Raw genomic sequence first — 21,335 nt, forward strand, 5'->3', positions numbered from 1 at the left:
ATCAGGTCAAGTTGCAGTCAGAAGCGCCGCTCGGTTCTACAATGTATCTCCTTCAAACTGTAATCACAGTGCTAAATTTATGCCCCGTCACTCAACATTCAATTAAGATCAATAAACAAAAAATGTTTTTGTTTTCTTTCATTTGTACCATATATATCCCATTTTGACTTGACAGCTTGGCCTTATAGTGGGAACCAACTACACAACCTCACATGTTATCCTGGTATCATAAATCACATTCATCAGTGGTTTGTTGCCCCAATCACACGTTACTCTGTCAGAACAACCCCCATTTGCCACTGATCAGTAGCTTTATATTCTTTCCAAGTAACACCGCCCCCTCTGGATGTGTTGGTTCCTCCCCTTGCCCCCCAACCTGGAGTTGAACCAGGGACCGTCTGAACACATCAACAATTGCCTCCCACAAAGATTCGTTCCCCATCGCTCCACAAGAGCCGCGGCCCGGACAGGGCAACGGGAAACCACTTCAATGTCTCAGAGCGAGTGACGTCACAGATTGAAACGCTACTAGCGCGCACCGCTAACTAGCTAGCAATTTCACACCAGTTATATATAGGCCAAGTACCCCCAGACATCCATTATAACTACCAGGGCTACTAGTACCCCAGGCTGAGACCCCCCAGACATCCATTATAACTACCAGGGCTACTAGTACCCCAGGCTGAGACCCCCCAGACATCCATTATAACTACCAGGGCTACTAGTACCCCAGGCTGAGACCCCCCAGACATCCATTATAACTACCAGGGCTACTAGTACCCCAGGCTGAGACCCCCAGACATCCATTATAACTACCAGGGCTACTAGTACCCCAGGCTGAGACACCCCAGATATCCATTATAACTACCAGGGCTACTAGTACCCCAGGCTGAGACCCCCAGACATCCATTATAACTACCAGGGCTACTAGTACCCCAGGCTGAGACCCCCAGACATCCATTATAACTACCAGGGCTACTAGTACCCCAGGCTGAGACCCCCAGACATCCATTATAACTACCAGGGCTACTAGTACCCCAGGCTGAGACCCCCAGACATCCATTATAACTACCAGGGCTACTAGTACCCCAGGCTGAGACACCCCAGACATCCATTATAACTACCAGGGCTACTAGTACCCCAGGCTGAGACCCCCAGACATCCATTATAACTACCAGGGCTACTAGTACCCCAGGCTGAGACCCCCAGATATCCATTATAACTACCAGGGCTACTAGTACCCCAGGCTGAGACCCCACAGACATCCATTATAACTACCAGGGCTACTAGTACCCCAGGCTGAGACCCCCAGACATCCATTATAACTACCAGGGCTACTAGTACCCCAGGCTGAGACACCCCAGACATCCATTATAACTACCAGGGCTACTAGTACCCCAGGCTGAGACCCCCAGACATCCATTATAACTACCAGGGCTACTAGTACCCCAGGCTGAGACCCCCAGACATCCATTATAACTACCAGGGCTACTAGTACCCCAGGCTGAGACCCCCAGATATCCATTATAACTACCAGGGCTACTAGTACCCCAGGCTGAGACCCCCAGACATCCATTATAACTACCAGGGCTACTAGTACCCCAGGCTGAGACCCCCAGACATCCATTATAACTACCAGGGCTACTAGTACCCCAGGCTGAGACACCCCAGACATCCATTATAACTACCAGGGCTACTAGTACCCCAGGCTGAGACCCCCAGACATCCATTATAACTACCAGGGCTACTAGTACCCCAGGCTGAGACCCCCAGACATCCATTATAACTACCAGGGCTACTAGTACCCCAGGCTGAGACCCCCAGATATCCATTATAACTACCAGGGCTACTAGTACCCCAGGCTGAGACCCCCAGACATCCATTATAACTACCAGGGCTACTAGTACCCCAGGCTGAGACCCCCCAGACATCCATTATAACTACCAGGGCTACTAGTACCCCAGGCTGAGACCCCCAGACATCCATTATAACTACCAGGGCTACTAGTACCCCAGGCTGAGACCCCCAGACATCCATTATAACTACCAGGGCTACTAGTACCCCAGGCTGAGACCCCCAGACATCCATTATAACTACCAGGGCTACTAGTACTCTAGTCTGAGACCCCCAGATATCCATTATAACTACCAGGGCTACTAGTACCCCAGGCTGAGACACCCCAGACATTCATTATAACTACCAGGGCTACTAGTACCCCAGGCTGAGACACCCCAGACATTCATTATAACTACCAGGGCTACTAGTACCCCAGGCTGAGACCCCCAGATATCCATTATAACTACCAGGGCTACTAGTACCCCAGGCTGAGACGCCCCAGACATCCATTATAACTACCAGGGCTACTAGTACCCCAGGCTGAGACCCCCAGACATCCATTATAACTACCAGGGCTACTAGTACCCCAGGCTGAGACCCCCAGACATCCATTATAACTACCAGGGCTACTAGTACCCCAGGCTGAGACCCCCAGACATCCATTATAACTACCAGGGCTACTAGTACCCCAGGCTGAGACCCCCAGACATCCATTATAACTACCAGGGCTACTAGTACCCCAGGCTGAGACCCTCCAGACATTCATTATAACTACCAGGGCTACTAGTACCCCAGGCTGAGACCCCCAGACATCCATTATAACTACCAGGGCTACTAGTACCCCAGGCTGAGACCCCCAGACATCCATTATAACTACCAGGGCTACTAGTACCCCAGGCTGAGACCCCCAGACATCCATTATAACTACCAGGGCTACTAGTACCCCAGGCTGAGACCCCCAGACATCCATTATAACTACCAGGGCTACTAGTACCCCAGGCTGAGACCCCCAGACATCCATTATAACTACCAGGGCTACTAGTACCCCAGGCTGAGACCCCCCAGACATCCATTATAACTACCAGGGCTACTAGTACCCCAGGCTGAGACCCCCCCAGACATCCATTATAACTACCAGGGCTACTAGTACCCCAGGCTGAGACCCCCAGACATCCATTATAACTACCAGGGCTACTAGTACCCCAGGCTGAGACCCCCCAGACATCCATTATAACTACCAGGGCTACTAGTACCCCAGGCTGAGACCCCCCAGACATCCATTATAACTACCAGGGCTACTAGTACCCCAGGCTGAGACCCCCCAGATATCCATTATAACTACCAGGGCTACTAGTACCCCAGGCTGAGACCCCCCAGACATCCATTATAACTACCAGGGCTACTAGTACCCCAGGCTGAGACCCCCCCAGATATCCATTATAACTACCAGGGCTACTAGTACCCCAGGCTGAGACCCCCAGACATCCATTATAACTACCAGGGCTACTAGTACCCCAGGCTGAGACCCCCAGACATCCATTATAACTACCAGGGCTACTAGTACCCTAGGCTGAGACCCCCAGACATCCATTATAACTACCAGGGCTACTAGTACCCCAGGCTGAGACCCCCAGACATCCATTATAACTACCAGGGCTACTAGTACCCTAGGCTGAGACCCCCAGACATCCATTATAACTACCAGGGCTACTAGTACCCCAGGCTGAGACCCCCAGACATCCATTATAACTACCAGGGCTACTAGTACCCCAGGCTGAGACACCCCAGACATCCATTATAACTACCAGGGCTACTAGTACCCCAGGCTGAGACCCCCAGACATCCATTATAACTACCAGGGCTACTAGTACCCCAGGCTGAGACCCCCAGACATCCATTATAACTACCAGGGCTACTAGTACCCCAGGCTGAGACCCCCAGACATCCATTATAACTACCAGGGCTACTAGTACCCCAGGCTGAGACACCCCAGACATCCATTATAACTACCAGGGCTACTAGTACCCCAGGCTGAGACCCCCAGACATCCATTATAACTACCAGGGCTACTAGTACCCCAGGCTGAGACCCCCAGATATCCATTATAACTACCAGGGCTACTAGTACCCCAGGCTGAGACCCCCAGACATCCATTATAACTACCAGGGCTACTAGTACCCCAGGCTGAGACCCCCAGACATCCATTATAACTACCAGGGCTACTAGTACCCCAGGCTGAGACCCCCAGACATCCATTATAACTACCAGGGCTACTAGTACTCTAGTCTGAGACCCCCAGATATCCATTATAACTACCAGGGCTACTAGTACCCCAGGCTGAGACACCCCAGACATTCATTATAACTACCAGGGCTACTAGTACCCCAGGCTGAGACACCCCAGACATTCATTATAACTACCAGGGCTACTAGTACCCCAGGCTGAGACCCCCAGATATCCATTATAACTACCAGGGCTACTAGTACCCCAGGCTGAGACCCCCCAGACATCCATTATAACTACCAGGGCTACTAGTACCCCAGGCTGAGACCCCCAGACATCCATTATAACTACAAGGGCTACTGGTACCCCAGGCTGAGACCCCCCAGACATCCATTATAACTACCAGGGCTACTAGTACCCCAGGCTGAGACCCCCCAGATATCCATTATAACTACCAGGGCTACTAGTACCCCAGGCTGAGACCCCCCAGACATCCATTATAACTACCAGGGCTACTAGTACCCCAGGCTGAGACCCCCAGATATCCATTATAACTACCAGGGCTACTAGTACCCCAGGCTGAGACCCCCAGACATCCATTATAACTACCAGGGCTACTAGTACCCCAGGCTGAGACCCCCAGACATCCATTATAACTACCAGGGCTACTAGTACCCTAGGCTGAGACCCCCAGACATCCATTATAACTACCAGGGCTACTAGTACCCCAGGCTGAGACCCCCAGACATCCATTATAACTACCAGGGCTACTAGTACCCTAGGCTGAGACCCCCAGACATCCATTATAACTACCAGGGCTACTAGTACCCCAGGCTGAGACCCCCAGACATCCATTATAACTACCAGGGCTACTAGTACCCCAGGCTGAGACCCCCAGACATCCATTATAACTACCAGGGCTACTAGTACCCCAGGCTGAGACCCCCAGACATCCATTATAACTACCAGGGCTACTAGTACCCCAGGCTGAGACCCCCAGACATCCATTATAACTACCAGGGCTACTAGTACCCCAGGCTGAGACCCCCAGACATCCATTATAACTACCAGGGCTACTAGTACCCCAGGCTGAGACACCCCAGACATCCATTATAACTACCAGGGCTACTAGTACCCCAGGCTGAGACCCCCAGACATCCATTATAACTACCAGGGCTACTAGTACCCCAGGCTGAGACCCCAGATATCCATTATAACTACCAGGGCTACTAGTACCCCAGGCTGAGACCCCCAGACATCCATTATAACTACCAGGGCTACTAGTACCCCAGGCTGAGACCCCCAGACATCCATTATAACTACCAGGGCTACTAGTACCCCAGGCTGAGACACCCCAGACATCCATTATAACTACCAGGGCTACTAGTACCCCAGGCTGAGACCCCCAGACATCCATTATAACTACCAGGGCTACTAGTACCCCAGGCTGAGACCCCCAGACATCCATTATAACTACCAGGGCTACTAGTACCCCAGGCTGAGACCCCCAGATATCCATTATAACTACCAGGGCTACTAGTACCCCAGGCTGAGACCCCCAGACATCCATTATAACTACCAGGGCTACTAGTACCCCAGGCTGAGACCCCCAGACATCCATTATAACTACCAGGGCTACTAGTACCCCAGGCTGAGACACCCCAGACATCCATTATAACTACCAGGGCTACTAGTACCCCAGGCTGAGACCCCCAGACATCCATTATAACTACCAGGGCTACTAGTACCCCAGGCTGAGACCCCCAGACATCCATTATAACTACCAGGGCTACTAGTACCCCAGGCTGAGACCCCCAGATATCCATTATAACTACCAGGGCTACTAGTACCCCAGGCTGAGACCCCCAGACATCCATTATAACTACCAGGGCTACTAGTACCCCAGGCTGAGACCCCCAGACATCCATTATAACTACCAGGGCTACTAGTACCCCAGGCTGAGACACCCCAGACATCCATTATAACTACCAGGGCTACTAGTACCCCAGGCTGAGACCCCCAGACATCCATTATAACTACCAGGGCTACTAGTACCCCAGGCTGAGACCCCCAGACATCCATTATAACTACCAGGGCTACTAGTACTCTAGTCTGAGACCCCCAGATATCCATTATAACTACCAGGGCTACTAGTACCCCAGGCTGAGACACCCCAGACATTCATTATAACTACCAGGGCTACTAGTACCCCAGGCTGAGACACCCCAGACATTCATTATAACTACCAGGGCTACTAGTACCCCAGGCTGAGACCCCCAGATATCCATTATAACTACCAGGGCTACTAGTACCCCAGGCTGAGACGCCCCAGACATCCATTATAACTACCAGGGCTACTAGTACCCCAGGCTGAGACCCCCAGACATCCATTATAACTACCAGGGCTACTAGTACCCCAGGCTGAGACCCCCAGACATCCATTATAACTACCAGGGCTACTAGTACCCCAGGCTGAGACCCCCAGACATCCATTATAACTACCAGGGCTACTAGTACCCCAGGCTGAGACCCCCAGACATCCATTATAACTACCAGGGCTACTAGTACCCCAGGCTGAGACCCTCCAGACATTCATTATAACTACCAGGGCTACTAGTACCCCAGGCTGAGACCCCCAGACATCCATTATAACTACCAGGGCTACTAGTACCCCAGGCTGAGACCCCCAGACATCCATTATAACTACCAGGGCTACTAGTACCCCAGGCTGAGACCCCCAGACATCCATTATAACTACCAGGGCTACTAGTACCCCAGGCTGAGACCCCCAGACATCCATTATAACTACCAGGGCTACTAGTACCCCAGGCTGAGACCCCCAGACATCCATTATAACTACCAGGGCTACTAGTACCCCAGGCTGAGACCCCCAGACATCCATTATAACTACCAGGGCTACTAGTACCCCAGGCTGAGACCCCCCAGACATCCATTATAACTACCAGGGCTACTAGTACCCCAGGCTGAGACACCCCAGACATCCATTATAACTACCAGGGCTACTAGTACCCCAGGCTGAGACACCCCAGACATCCATTATAACTACCAGGGCTACTAGTACCCCAGGCTGAGACCCCCAGACATCCATTATAACTACCAGGGCTACTAGTACCCCAGGCTGAGACCCCCAGACATCCATTATAACTACCAGGGCTACTAGTACCCCAGGCTGAGACCCCCCAGACATCCATTATAACTACCAGGGCTACTAGTACCCCAGGCTGAGACCCCCCAGATATCCATTATAACTACCAGGGCTACTAGTACCCCAGGCTGAGACCCCCAGACATCCATTATAACTACCAGGGCTACTAGTACCCCAGGCTGAGACCCCCAGACATCCATTATAACTACCAGGGCTACTAGTACACTAGGCTGAGACCCCCAGACATCCATTATAACTACCAGGGCTACTAGTACCCCAGGCTGAGACCCCCAGACATCCATTATAACTACCAGGGCTACTAGTACCCTAGGCTGAGACCCCCAGACATCCATTATAACTACCAGGGCTACTAGTACCCTAGGCTGAGACCCCCAGACATCCATTATAACTACCAGGGCTACTAGTACCCCAGGCTGAGACCCCCAGACATCCATTATAACTACCAGGGCTACTAGTACCCCAGGCTGAGACCCCCAGACATCCATTATAACTACCAGGGCTACTAGTACCCCAGGCTGAGACCCCCAGACATCCATTATAACTACCAGGGCTACTAGTACCCCAGGCTGAGACCCCCAGACATCCATTATAACTACCAGGGCTACTAGTACCCCAGGCTGAGACCCCCAGACATCCATTATAACTACCAGGGCTACTAGTACCCCAGGCTGAGACCCCCAGACATCCATTATAACTACCAGGGCTACTAGTACCCCAGGCTGAGACACCCCAGACATCCATTATAACTACCAGGGCTACTAGTACCCCAGGCTGAGACCCCCAGACATCCATTATAACTACCAGGGCTACTAGTACCCCAGGCTGAGACCCCCAGATATCCATTATAACTACCAGGGCTACTAGTACCCCAGGCTGAGACCCCCAGACATCCATTATAACTACCAGGGCTACTAGTACCCCAGGCTGAGACCCCCAGACATCCATTATAACTACCAGGGCTACTAGTACCCCAGGCTGAGACACCCCAGACATCCATTATAACTACCAGGGCTACTAGTACCCCAGGCTGAGACCCCCAGACATCCATTATAACTACCAGGGCTACTAGTACCCCAGGCTGAGACACCCCAGACATCCATTATAACTACCAGGGCTACTAGTACCCCAGGCTGAGACCCCCAGACATCCATTATAACTACCAGGGCTACTAGTACCCCAGGCTGAGACCCCCAGACATCCATTATAACTACCAGGGCTACTAGTACCCCAGGCTGAGACCCCCAGATATCCATTATAACTACCAGGGCAACTAGTACCCCAGGCTGAGACCCCCAGACATCCATTATAACTACCAGGGCTACTAGTACCCCAGGCTGAGACCCCCAGACATCCATTATAACTACCAGGGCTACTAGTACCCCAGGCTGAGACCCCCAGACATCCATTATAACTACCAGGGCTACTAGTACCCCAGGCTGAGACCCCCAGATATCCATTATAACTACCAGGGCTACTAGTACCCCAGGCTGAGACCCCCAGACATCCATTATAACTACCAGGGCTACTAGTACCCCAGGCTGAGACCCCCAGATATCCATTATAACTACCAGGGCTACTAGTACCCCAGGCTGAGACCCCCAGATATCCATTATAACTACCAGGGCTACTAGTACCCCAGGCTGAGACACCCCAGACATCCATTATAACTACCAGGGCTACTAGTACCCTAGGCTGAGACCCCCCAGACATCCATTATAACTACCAGGGCTACTAGTACACCAGGCTGAGACCCCCCAGACATCCATTATAACTACCAGGGCTACTAGTACCCCAGGCTGAGACCCCCCAGACATCCATTATAACTACCAGGGCTACTAGTACAACAGGCTGAGACCCCCCAGATATCCATTATAACTACCAGGGCTACTAGTACACCAGGCTGAGACACCCCAGACATCCATTATAACTACCAGGGCTACTAGTACCCCAGGCTGAGACACCCCAGACATCCATTATAACTACCAGGGCTACTAGTACAACAGGCTGAGACCCCCAGATATCCATTATAACTACCAGGGCTACTAGTACCCCAGGCTGAGACCCCCAGACATCCATTATAACTACCAGGGCTACTAGTACCCCAGGCTGAGACCCCCAGACATCCATTATAACTACCAGGGCTACTAGTACCCCAGGCTGAGACCCCCAGATATCCATTATAACTACCAGGGCTACTAGTACCCCAGGCTGAGACCCCCAGATATCCATTATAACTACCAGGGCTACTAGTACCCCAGGCTGAGACACCCCAGACATCCATTATAACTACCAGGGCTACTAGTACCCTAGGCTGAGACCCCCAGATATCCATTATAACTACCAGGGCTACTAGTACCCCAGGCTGAGACACCCCAGACATTCATTATAACTACCAGGGCTACTAGTACCCCAGGCTGAGACACCCCAGACATTCATTATAACTACCAGGGCTACTAGTACCCCAGGCTGAGACCCCCAGACATCCATTATAACTACCAGGGCTACTAGTACCCCAGGCTGAGACCCCCAGATATCCATTATAACTACCAGGGCTACTAGTACCCCAGGCTGAGACCCCCAGATATCCATTATAACTACCAGGGCTACTAGTACCCCAGGCTGAGACCCCCAGACATCCATTATAACTACCAGGGCTACTAGTACCCCAGGCTGAGACCCCCAGATATCCATTATAACTACCAGGGCTACTAGTACCCCAGGCTGAGACCCCCAGACATCCATTATAACTACCAGGGCTACTAGTACCCCAGGCTGAGACCCCCAGATATCCATTATAACTACCAGGGCTACTAGTACCCCAGGCTGAGACCCCCAGATATCCATTATAACTACCAGGGCTACTAGTACCCCAGGCTGAGACACCCCAGACATCCATTATAACTACCAGGGCTACTAGTACAACAGGCTGAGACCCCCAGATATCCATTATAACTACCAGGGCTACTAGTACCCCAGGCTGAGACCCCCAGACATCCATTATAACTACCAGGGCTACTAGTACCCCAGGCTGAGACCCCCAGATATCCATTATAACTACCAGGGCTACTAGTACCCCAGGCTGAGACCCCCAGACATCCATTATAACTACCAGGGCTACTAGTACCCTAGGCTGAGACCCCCAGATATCCATTATAACTACCAGGGCTACTAGTACCCCAGGCTGAGACACCCCAGACATTCATTATAACTACCAGGGCTACTAGTACCCCAGGCTGAGACACCCCAGACATTCATTATAACTACCAGGGCTACTAGTACCCCAGGCTGAGACACCCCAGACATCCATTATAACTACCAGGGCTACTAGTACCCCAGGCTGAGACACCCCAGACATCCATTATAACTACCAGGGCTACTAGTACCCCAGGCTGAGACCCCCAGATATCCATTATAACTACCAGGGCTACTAGTACCCCAGGCTGAGACCCCCAGACATCCATTATAACTACCTGGGCTACTAGTACCCCAGGCTGAGACCCCCAGACATCCATTATAACTACCAGGGCTACTAGTACCCCAGGCTGAGACCCCCAGACATCCATTATAACTACCAGGGCTACTAGTACAACAGGCTGAGACCCCCAGATATCCATTATAACTACCAGGGCTACTAGTACCCCAGGCTGAGACCCCCAGACATCCATTATAACTACCAGGGCTACTAGTACCCCAGGCTGAGACCCCCAGACATCCATTATAACTACCAGGGCTACTAGTACCCTAGTCTGAGACCCCCAGATATCCATTATAACTACCAGGGCTACTAGTACCCCAGGCTGAGACACCCCAGACATTCATTATAACTACCAGGGCTACTAGTACCCCAGGCTGAGACACCCCAGACATTCATTATAACTACCAGGGCTACTAGTACCCCAGGCTGAGACCCCCCAGATATCCATTATAACTACCAGGGCTACTAGTACCCCAGGCTGAGACGCCCCAGACATCCATTATAACTACCAGGGCTACTAGTACCCCAGTCTGAGACACCCCAGACATGCATTATAACTACCAGGGCTACTAGTACCCCAGGCTGAGACCCCCAGACATCCATTATAACTACCAGGGCTACTAGTACAACAGGCTGAGACCCCCAGACATCCATTATAACTACCAGGGCTACTAGTACCCCAGTCTGAGACACCCCAGACATGCATTATAACTACCAGGGCTACTAGTACCCCAGGCTGAGACCCCCAGACATCCATTATAACTACCAGGGCTACTAGTACAACAGGCTGAGACCCCCAGACATCCATTATAACTACCAGGGCTACTAGTACCCCAGGCTGAGACCCCCAGATATCCATTATAACTACCAGGGCTACTAGTACCCCAGGCTGAGACCCCCCAGATATCCATTATAACTACCAGGGCTACTAGTACCCCAGGCTGAGACCCCCCAGACATCCATTACAAGCATGCGTTCTAGGTGTTTGGCCGTGTCGTGGTATAAGAGACGTACCCTCATCACGGTGGAGTCGCCAGCCTCCTTGGCCCGGTCCACAGACACTGACCTCTTATTCTCAAACATCTTGACCCTGTTGAGCACCGACTGGGGCTTCATGGCTGGGTCGTCCTTTTCCTCCTCCCCCCGGGGCAGTGGAGGGAGGGGTTTGGACCCCGCGTTTACCCCCATCTCTCCCGGAGAGGCCAAGGGCTCAGGTTTGTGAGGGGGAAGGGGTGGGTCAGAGGTTAGAGGTTCACGGTTGTGGCCACCGCCCCGACTGGGAGGAACCGGGTTATAGGAGGGTCTCCGGCCAGGAGCAGAGTCTCCGTAATACTGCTTGGGGGGTTCCGGGGAGCGGGGAGAGCTGAGGCAGTAGCCGTGGGGGGGCTCGGCCTCGTAGGGAGAGCAGGCGTCGTAAGGGCCAGCCGAGGGCGGGAGAGACGGTTCATCATACCGCATTGGCCCCGGAGGTTTACCGTGACGAGGCTTGCCGTCGTAGCCCTGCATCCCCGCCGGGGCCTCATCGTAGCGGGGCTGGGGGGGGCTGTAGTCCCTGACAGGGCCGTCCTCATAGGGGGTGGTACCCCTGGGAGGGTAGCCCTGCTGGTGGACCGGGCCAGGCTGATACCCCGGGGGCTGGGGAGAAGAGGTCTGCTGGTCGTAGGGGGGCCACCGGCCATCATCGTAGTTTTGAGGCACACGGTTGTCGTAGTGCAGGTGAGAGTCAAAGTTCCCCTGGTGAGGCTTTGGTTCGGCGTAGCCCCCCCTGTCGCTACAGAAGGCGTAAGGCGGGTGGTCGTACTGGCGGTATGGCTGTTTGTCCTGGTAGGGCTGCTGGGTGTAGCTCAGAGACGACTTCATGCCACCGTGGTTCACTCTCACTGGTTCCTCCAGACTGTACAGATCCTTCTTGTACATCTGCAGGGGAGAGACATCCAAGACAGACATCAACGCTTGGTATCCACCAAACTATCTATAGTAGTAAACTACCTGGTCAGAGCTTGGTATCTACTGAACTATCTATAATAGTAAACTACCTGGTCAGAGCTTGGTATCTACTGAACTATCTATAGTAGTAAACTACCTGGTCAGGGCTTGGTATCTACTGAACTATCTATAGTAGTGAACTACCTGGTCAGAGCTTGGTATCTACTGAACTATCTATAGTAGTAAACTACCTGGTCAGGGCTTGGTATCCACCAAACTATCTATAGTAGTAAACTACCTGGTCAGAGCTTGGTATCTACTGAACTATCTATAATAGTAAACTACCTGGTCAGAGCTTGGTATCTACTGAACTATCTATAGTAGTAAACTACCTGGTCAGGGCTTGGTATCTTCTGAACTATCTATAGTAGTGAACTACCTGGTCAGAGCTTGGTATCTACTGAACTATCTATAGTAGTAAACTACCTGGTCAGAGCTTGGTATCTACTGAACTATAGTAGTAAACTACCTGGTCAGGGCTTGGTATCTACTGAACTATCTATAGTAGTGAACTACCTGGTCAGGGCTTGGTATCTTCTGAACTATCTATAGTAGTAAACTACCTGGTCAGGGCTTGGTATCTACTGAACTATCTATAGTAGTAAACTACCTGGTCAGAGCTTGGTATCTACTGAACTACAGTAGTAAACTACCTGGTCAGGGCTTGGTATCTACTGAACTATCTATAGTAGTGAACTACCTGGTCAGGGCTTGGTATCTACTGAACTATCTATAGTAGTAAACTACCTGGTCAGGGCTTGGTATCTACTGAACTATCTATAGTAGTAAACTACCTGGTCAGGGCTTGGTATCTACTGAACTATCTATAGTAGTAAACTACCTGGTCAGGGCTTGGTATCTACTGAACTATAGTAGTAAACTACCTGGTCAGGGCTTGGTATCTACTGAACTATAGTAGTAAACTACCTGGTCAGAGCTTGGTATCTACTGAACTATCTATAGTAGTAAACTACCTGGTCAGGGCTTGATATCTACCAAACTATCTATAGTAGTAAACTACCTGGTCAGGGCTTGGTATCTACCAAACTATCTATAGTAGTAAACTACCTGGTCAGGGCTTGGTATCTACCAAACTATCTATAGTAGTAAACTACCTGGTCAGAGCTTGGTATCTACTGAACTATCTATAGTAGTGAACTACCTGGTCAGGGCTTGGTATCTACTGAACTATCTATAGTAGTGAACTACCTGGTCAGGGCTTGGTATCTACTGAACTATCTATAGTAGTAAACTACCTGGTCAGGGCTTGGTATCTACTGAACTATCTATAGTAGTGAACTACCTGGTCAGGCTTGGTATCTACTGAACTATCTATAGTAGTGAACTACCTGGTCAGGGCTTGGTATCTACTGAACTATCTATAGTAGTGAACTACCTGGTCAGAGCTTGGTATGTACTGAACTATTTATAGTAGTAAACTACCTGGTCAGGGCTTGGTATCTACCAAACTATCTATAGTAGTAAACTACCTGGTCAGAGCTTGGTATCTACTGAACTATCTATAGTAGTAAACTACCTGGTCAGGGCTTGGTATCTACTGAACTATCTATAGTAGTGAACTACCTGGTCAGGGCTTGGTATCTACTGAACTATAGTAGTAAACTACCTGGTCAGGGCTTGGTATCTACTGAACTATCTATAGTAGTGAACTACCTGGTCAGGGCTTGGTATCTACTGAACTATCTATAATAGTAAACTACCTGGTCAGGGCTTGGTATCTACTGAACTATAGTAGTAAACTACCTGGTCAGGGCTTGGTATCTACTGAACTATAATAGTAAACTACCTGGTCAGAGCTTGGTATCTACTGAACTATAGTAGTAAACTACCTGGTCAGGGCTTGGTATCTACTGAACTATCTATAGTAGTGAACTACCTGGTCAGGGCTTGGTATCTACTGAACTATCTATAGTAGTAAACTACCTGGTCAGGGCTTGGTATCTACTGAACTATCTATAGTAGTGAACTACCTGGTCAGAGCTTGGTATCTACTGAACTATCTATAGTAGTAAACTACCTGGTCAGGGCTTGGTATCTACTGAACTATAGTAGTAAACTACCTGGTCAGGGCTTGGTATCTACTGAACTATCTATAGTAGTGAACTACCTGGTCAGAGCTTGGTATCTACTGAACTATCTATAGTAGTAAACTACCTGGTCAGAGCTTGGTATCTACTGAACTATCTATAGTAGTAAACTACCTGGTCAGGGCTTGGTATCTACTGAACTATCTATAGTAGTAAACTACCTGGTCAGAGCTTGGTATCTACTGAACTATAGTAGTAAACTACCTGGTCAGAGCTTGGTATCTACTGAACTATCTATAGTAGTAAACTACCTGGTCAGGGCTTGGTATCTACTGAACTATCTATAGTAGTAAACTACCTGGTCAGGGCTTGGTATCTACTGAACTATCTATAGTAGTAAACTACCTGGTCAGAGCTTGGTATCTACTGAACTATAGTAGTAAACTACCTGGTCAGAGCTTGGTATCTACTGAACTATCTATAGTAGTAAACTACCTGGTCAGGGCTTGGTATCTACTGAACTATCTATAGTAGTAAACTACCTGGTCAGGGCATGGTATCTACTGAACTATAGTAGTGAACTACCTGGTCAGGGCTTGGTATCTACTGAACTATCTATAGTAGTAAACTACCTGGTCAGGGCTTGGTATCTACTGAACTATCTATAGTAGTAAACTACCTGGTCAGGGCTTGGTATCTACTGAACTATCTATAGTAGTAAACTACCTGGTCAGGGCTTGGTATCTACTGAACTATCTATAGTAGTAAACTACCTGGTCAGAGCTTGGGTGAATAAGATTTCTGATGTATCAATTATTACAGATGGCAAATTAAGTTGAAAACGTGTGAACCTGATTGGAAAACTATAATTTTCAAACAGTTTTGAACAAATAATAATATATATTTTTTAATTACAAAAATAAAAGTAGAGGAAATTATATAAACTACTAAACAAATCCCCCCAAAAATCAAGTCAGAGAGGAATGGATTATTAAAGAGAGGTTCACCGTAAACCTGACGATAAGGACTGAACACAGATCAATAGTAACTAATAACTACACATTACACAAACATCAAGTCAAAGTGCAAAGTACACAAGCAATTCTCTCATCAATTATTCCTAATCAGAACTGAATGTATATTTGACAAGAAGCCTTTCAAGAAATGACTCAAAAATGTCCAAATCCCTCCTGATCACCAAATCACGTTTTCCGATGATGTTGTCAATAGCGTTTTTTAAATTTTCTTCTTCTTCTGAACGGCTTCATTTCAAAAACAGGTGATATGTAGCCTTTAGACAGCACATCTCGTAACAGACAGGTGCTTCCTATGGAAGAAGCTGTGTGAACGCTAAAACTTCTACACAATACTACAACGGAAGATGTACATTCATGCAGTTTTAAAATACAAGTTTTAGTTTTTTTTTTTTTTTTTCCATAGGGAGAGTCAACTGCTTTTTTGACAGAGACTAGTAAATACCAAGAATACTGTCTGCAGGTTAGCATAGTTTATCATGCAACCAACATTCAGTTTTAGCATCTTATGCAACTACAGTCTACTACACACTAGCATTACAACATACAGTACATCTACATGTGCCTCTGCAGGTATAGTTGACTAAGAGTCAGTCAGTCAGAGAAGTTAAATAAGTAGAGAAGCAGAAAGGAACCCAAAAACATGCAGAAGGAAGAAGAGGAGACGACAGTAACCGGTAATGCTGGTTCTTCTTATCCTGGTCACACCGTCAGACTCCCAAATGTACCGCATCCTATTCCCTATACAATGCACTACTTTTGTCCAGAACCTGAGCGACTCTGGCCAAAAGTAGCGTACTAAATAGGGAATGGGGTGCAGTTTCAGATTTTCCCACAGACGACCGGACAGTCCCCCACCCCCCCCCCACCCACGACTACCAGCCCACTGTGATTGGTCACATAAGGTGTGTGTTTGAGATTGACCATATTCTGCACAATCACTGATTTTACAAGTCCCCTTGCATCCCAAATAACTAAGCGACAAAATAAGCAATTCTGCGCCTCCATTGTCGCCTTGCTCCAAACTCCTCCACTCAAACACGCCGATTGGCTAGATTCTTGCTTTCTGACTGGTCAAAGGTCAGTGGTCACACAGCGTGGGCGGGGCATGCAGACAGAGAGCCAGTCAGAGGAGAAAGAAGCGTGTGCGAAGAAAAAGACAGGCAAGTTCAAACAGAACAGCAGGCTGGGGGGGCGGGGCAGAGAACCGGGCGGGGCAGGGAACCGGGCGGGGCAGTTAAGGGCGTGACTGGCCCAGGCCCGGTCCAGGTGCCCAGGTGTTCTAGTGAGGTAGCAGGTAGGTGCTGGGGTGGTGGTGGTGGTAGGTAGGTGAGTACCTTGGGTTCAGGACCAGGGCCGAGCGGCGATTGAGACAGGTGTTGGGGTTCGAGTGATGGTGGTGTTGGGGGCGGGGCTAGCTCAGTAGGGGCGGGACTGGGGCTGCTAAGGAGTGTGTCTGCAGCCTGAGGAGCTGCAACCGGAGTATCCTCCTCCAGGTCAGGGGTCATACCCTCTAGCTGCAACACAGGCTGCTGTGACTCAGTCTCAACAGCAGGGGGCGCCACCACCGCAGGCAGCAGAGAGGAAGGAATAGCCAGAGCAGCATCGTCTTGCTGTGAAGTATCGTTAAGAGACATTTTATTGCAACAGGCTGCCAAGAGGAAGAACACAGAAACACTCCACAAACTACAGCAGTTTCTCTCTCCGTCTCCGTAGTAACCTTCTCTCTATGTTCCTCCTCCTGGAATCATTTTGACACCTGCCAGAAACCGGTATACAGCGTATTTGCAACAGCGTGGTGACAACAGACGGCTTTACAACACACATTCCTCGTGTATACTAAAGCATATAAAGGGTTAGTGAAGGAACAAACACATTTGTATTGTTTACAAGCGGCACAAACATCACTCTGAAGAACAAATCACATGTAATTTCTGCCTGTTTTACCCACAGAGAGGCATCTACTGCTATACCTGCTCTCTTCCCTCCCTCCACTCTCTCTCTCTCTTTTCTTCCCTCCCCCTCTCTCTCTATTCTTCCCTCCCTCTCTCTCTCTTTTCTTCCCTCCCCCTCTCTTTTCTTCCCTCCCTCCCTCTCTCTTTTCTTCCCTCCCCCTCTCTCTCTTTTCTTCCCTCCCCCTCTCTCTCTTTCCTCTCTCTTTTCTTCCCTCCCCCTCTCTCTCTTTTCTTCCCTCCCTCTCTCTTTTCTTCCCTCCCTCTCTCTCTCCTTCCCTCCCTCCCTCTCTCTCTCCTTCCCTCCCCTCTCCTTTTCTTCCCTCCCTCTCTCTTTTCTTCCCTCCCTCTCTCTCTTTCCCTCCCTCTCCCTCTCTCTCTTTCTTCCCTCCCCTCTCTCTTTCCCTCCCTCTCTTCCCTCCCTCTCTCTCTTTTTCTTCCCTCCCTCTCTCTCTTTTCTTCCCTCCCTCTCTCTTTTCTTCTCTCTCTCTCTTTTTTCCCTCCCCTCTTTTCTTCCCTCCCTTCTTTTCTTCCCTCCCCTCTCTCTCTCTTCTTCCCTCCCCTCTCTCTTTTCTTCCCTCCCTCCCCTCTCTCTTTTCTTCCCTCCCTCTCTCTTTTCTTCCCTCCCTCTCTCTTTTCTTCCCTCCCTCTCTCTTTTCTTCCCTCCCTCTCTCTCTCCTTCCCTCCCTCTCCCTCTCTCTCTCTTTTCTTCCCTCCCTCTCTCTTTTTTTCCCTCCCTCTCTCTCCTACCTGCTGAGGAGCGGCGGACATCTTGAAACCGGACGGGTCGATGCAGTTGGCCGGGTCGGACGGCGTCACAGAAGCGTGCTGGTATCCAGAGTAACCACCAGACGAGGGGTCCTGGATGACGGGCGGGTCCTCTCTGACCGGCTCTGAGGAGCGGGTGATGGCTGGCTCCGTGGGCAGGCCAACCTAATGGGATTTAGAGTCTGGAGTTACAACAAACTGAGACCTTTTTAAAACTTGTATGAGGTACACTAATTATACAAAAGTATGTGGACGGCCCTTCAAATGAGTGGATTAAGCTAACACAGCCATGCAATCTCCATAGACAAACATTGGCAGTGAAATGTCCTTACTGAAGAGCTCCGTGACTTACACCGTCATAGGATGCCACCTTTCCAACAAGTGAGTTAGTCAAATTATCAGACCTGGTAGCGCTGCCCCGGTCAACTGTAAGTGCTGTTATTGTGAACTGGAAACGTCTAGGAGCAACAACGGCTCAGCCACGAAGTGGTAGACCACACAAGCTCACAGAATGGGACAGTTGAGCGCTGAAGTGCATAGCTCATAAAAATTATCTGTCCTCGGTTGCAACACTCCCTGCCGAGTTCCAAACTGCCTCTAGAAGCAACGTCAGCACAAGAACTGTTCATCGGTAGCTTCATGAAATGGGTTTCCATGGCCGAGCAGCCGCACACAAGCTTAAGATCGCCATGGGCAATGCCAAGCGTCGGCTAGAGTGGTGTAAAGCTCGTCGCCATTGGACTCTGGAGCAGTGGAAACGCATTCTCTGGAGTGATGAATCACGCTTCACCCTCTGGCAGTCCGACAGACTGGGTTTGGCGGATGCCAGGAGAATGCTAGCTGCCCGAATGCATAGTGCCAACTGTAAAGTTTGGTGGAGGAGAAATAATGGTCTGGGGCTGTTTTTCATGGTTGGGGCTAGTGCCCTTAAGTTCCAGTAAAGGGAAATCTTAACGCTACATTCTAGATGATTCTGTGTTTTGTGGCAACAGTTTGGGAAAGGTCATTTCCTGTTTCAACATGACATGAGATGTTTGACGAGCATGTGTCTTAATGTAACTGTATTCTGCATAATTCAGCCTTTTTGACTGCGAACATGTATCAAATATCTATTTCAGAAATAAAATCATCTCTAATATTAAAAAAACAAAAAACAAACAAAACAAAATCCGACCGACCTCGTCATTGAGCGTCTCGTCTAGTTCCTGGTCAGTGTAGGCCCCGCCCTCTGTGTCCGTGTCCTCATAGTCAGAGGTGTGGCGGCTGTCCGTGCTGTACATGGAGTATTCACTGCCCGGGGCTGACAGATATGACAGACGGTCATCATGGATGTCGAGGTCATCGTCCGGAGCGCCGTCCGCCTGGGGAGAGGCAAAAGAAGAAGAGGAGGGAGTGGTGGATGGGAAGAAATATGCTTTTTTTTTTTTTAGGGTTGCTTCAGCAGGTGTCAGAAATGATTAGATGTTATTCTTGGGGCGGCAGGGTAGCCTAGTGGTTAGAGTGTTGGACTAGTAACCGGAAGGTTGCAAGTTCAAACCCCCGAGCTGACAAGGTACAAATCTGTCATTCTGCCCCTGAACAGGCAGTTAACCCACTGTTCCTAGGCCGTCATTGAAAATAAGAATTTGTTCTTAACTGACTTGCCTAGTAAAATAAAGGTAAAAGCTCAATGCTTTTGGAAAGATCATATTTATGAGTGACTTTTAGTTTTTTAGTTGTTTGTTTTTTTTAAAACTGTGAAACTACAGTTGAGTGTTTCTCTCACCTTGCCCTCTGACACCCAGACCAACTGGTTCTGTTGCTGCTGAACGGTCTCCTTCAGAGCGCCGTACCAGCCATCGTTCATGTTGTTCATGTTGATGGTGGCTAACAGAGGACAGAAGGGTTACCGTGTTACTGGTTAGCATGATGCTGCCCATTTAGCATGAGAGCAATTCAACATGAATGGATCCCTGAGGAATTCCACCAGATGTAGTGGCCTTTTATTACACAGAACAAAAAATGTAAACGAAACATGAAACAACTTCAAATATTAGGCTCTAATCTATAGATTTCACGACAGGGAATACAGATATGCATCTGTTGGTGCACAGATACCTTCAAAAGATAAGGGTAAGGGGTGTGGATCAGATAACCAGTCAGTATCTGGTGTGACCACCATTTGCCTCATTCAGTGCTTACACATCTCCCTCACATAGAGTTGATCAGGTTGTTGATTGTGGAATGTTGTCCCACTCCTCTTCAATGGCTGTGCAGAGTTGCTGGATATTGATACACATCTCAGAGTTGATCAGGCTGCTGATTGTGGAATGTTGTCCCACTCCTCTTCAATGGCTGTGCGGAGCTGTTGGATATTGGCGGGAACTGGAACGAGCTGTCTGTCGTATGCGTCGATCCAGAGCATCCCAAACATGCTCAGTGGGTGACACGTCTGGTGAGTATGCAGACCATTTTCAGCTTCCAGAAATGGTGTACAGATCCTTGCAACATGGGGCCGTGCATTATCATGCTGAAAGATGAGGTGATGGTGGTGGATGAATGGCATGTCGATGGGCTTCAGGATCTCATCACGGTATCTCTGTGCGTTCAAATTGCCATTGATAAAATGCAATATTATTTGTTGTCTGTAGCTTATGCCTGCCCATACTGTAACCCCACCGCCACCATGGAGCACTCTGTTCACAACGTTGACATCAGCAAACCGCTCACCCACACGATGTCTGCCATCTGTCCTATACAGTTGAAACTGGGATTTATCCGTGAAGAGCACTCTTCTCCAGGGTGCCAGTGGCCATCGATGGTGAGCATTTCCCCACTGAAGTCGGT

The 21,335-nt window shown here is 49.4% G+C and overlaps 1 protein-coding gene across 9 annotated transcripts in view; it reads right to left on the minus strand.

The window, feature by feature from the left end:
- The window catches only part of LOC118358799 (tight junction protein ZO-1-like), a 201,221-nt gene that overhangs the window by 27,548 nt on the left and 152,338 nt on the right, over positions 1 to 21,335 (minus strand). For 7 of the 9 annotated variants that reach the window (XM_052480878.1, XM_052480870.1, XM_052480872.1 and 4 more), the window contains 5 exons: positions 20,275 to 20,375; positions 19,688 to 19,870; positions 18,492 to 18,674; positions 17,127 to 17,402; positions 11,736 to 12,638 (listed from right to left, as the gene is read on the minus strand). In XM_052480878.1, coding sequence (XP_052336838.1) covers positions 11,736 to 12,638; positions 17,127 to 17,402; positions 18,492 to 18,674; positions 19,688 to 19,870; positions 20,275 to 20,375 — 1,646 coding nt within the window. The remainder of the gene's footprint in view (positions 1 to 11,735; positions 12,639 to 17,126; positions 17,403 to 18,491; positions 18,675 to 19,687; positions 19,871 to 20,274; positions 20,376 to 21,335) is intronic. The other 2 variants (XM_052480874.1, XM_052480873.1) reach the window with 1 other exon arrangement.

Source organism: Oncorhynchus keta, chromosome 26 (assembly GCF_023373465.1).
Source record: "Oncorhynchus keta strain PuntledgeMale-10-30-2019 chromosome 26, Oket_V2, whole genome shotgun sequence".
NCBI classification, from domain to species: Eukaryota; Metazoa; Chordata; class Actinopteri; order Salmoniformes; family Salmonidae; genus Oncorhynchus; species Oncorhynchus keta.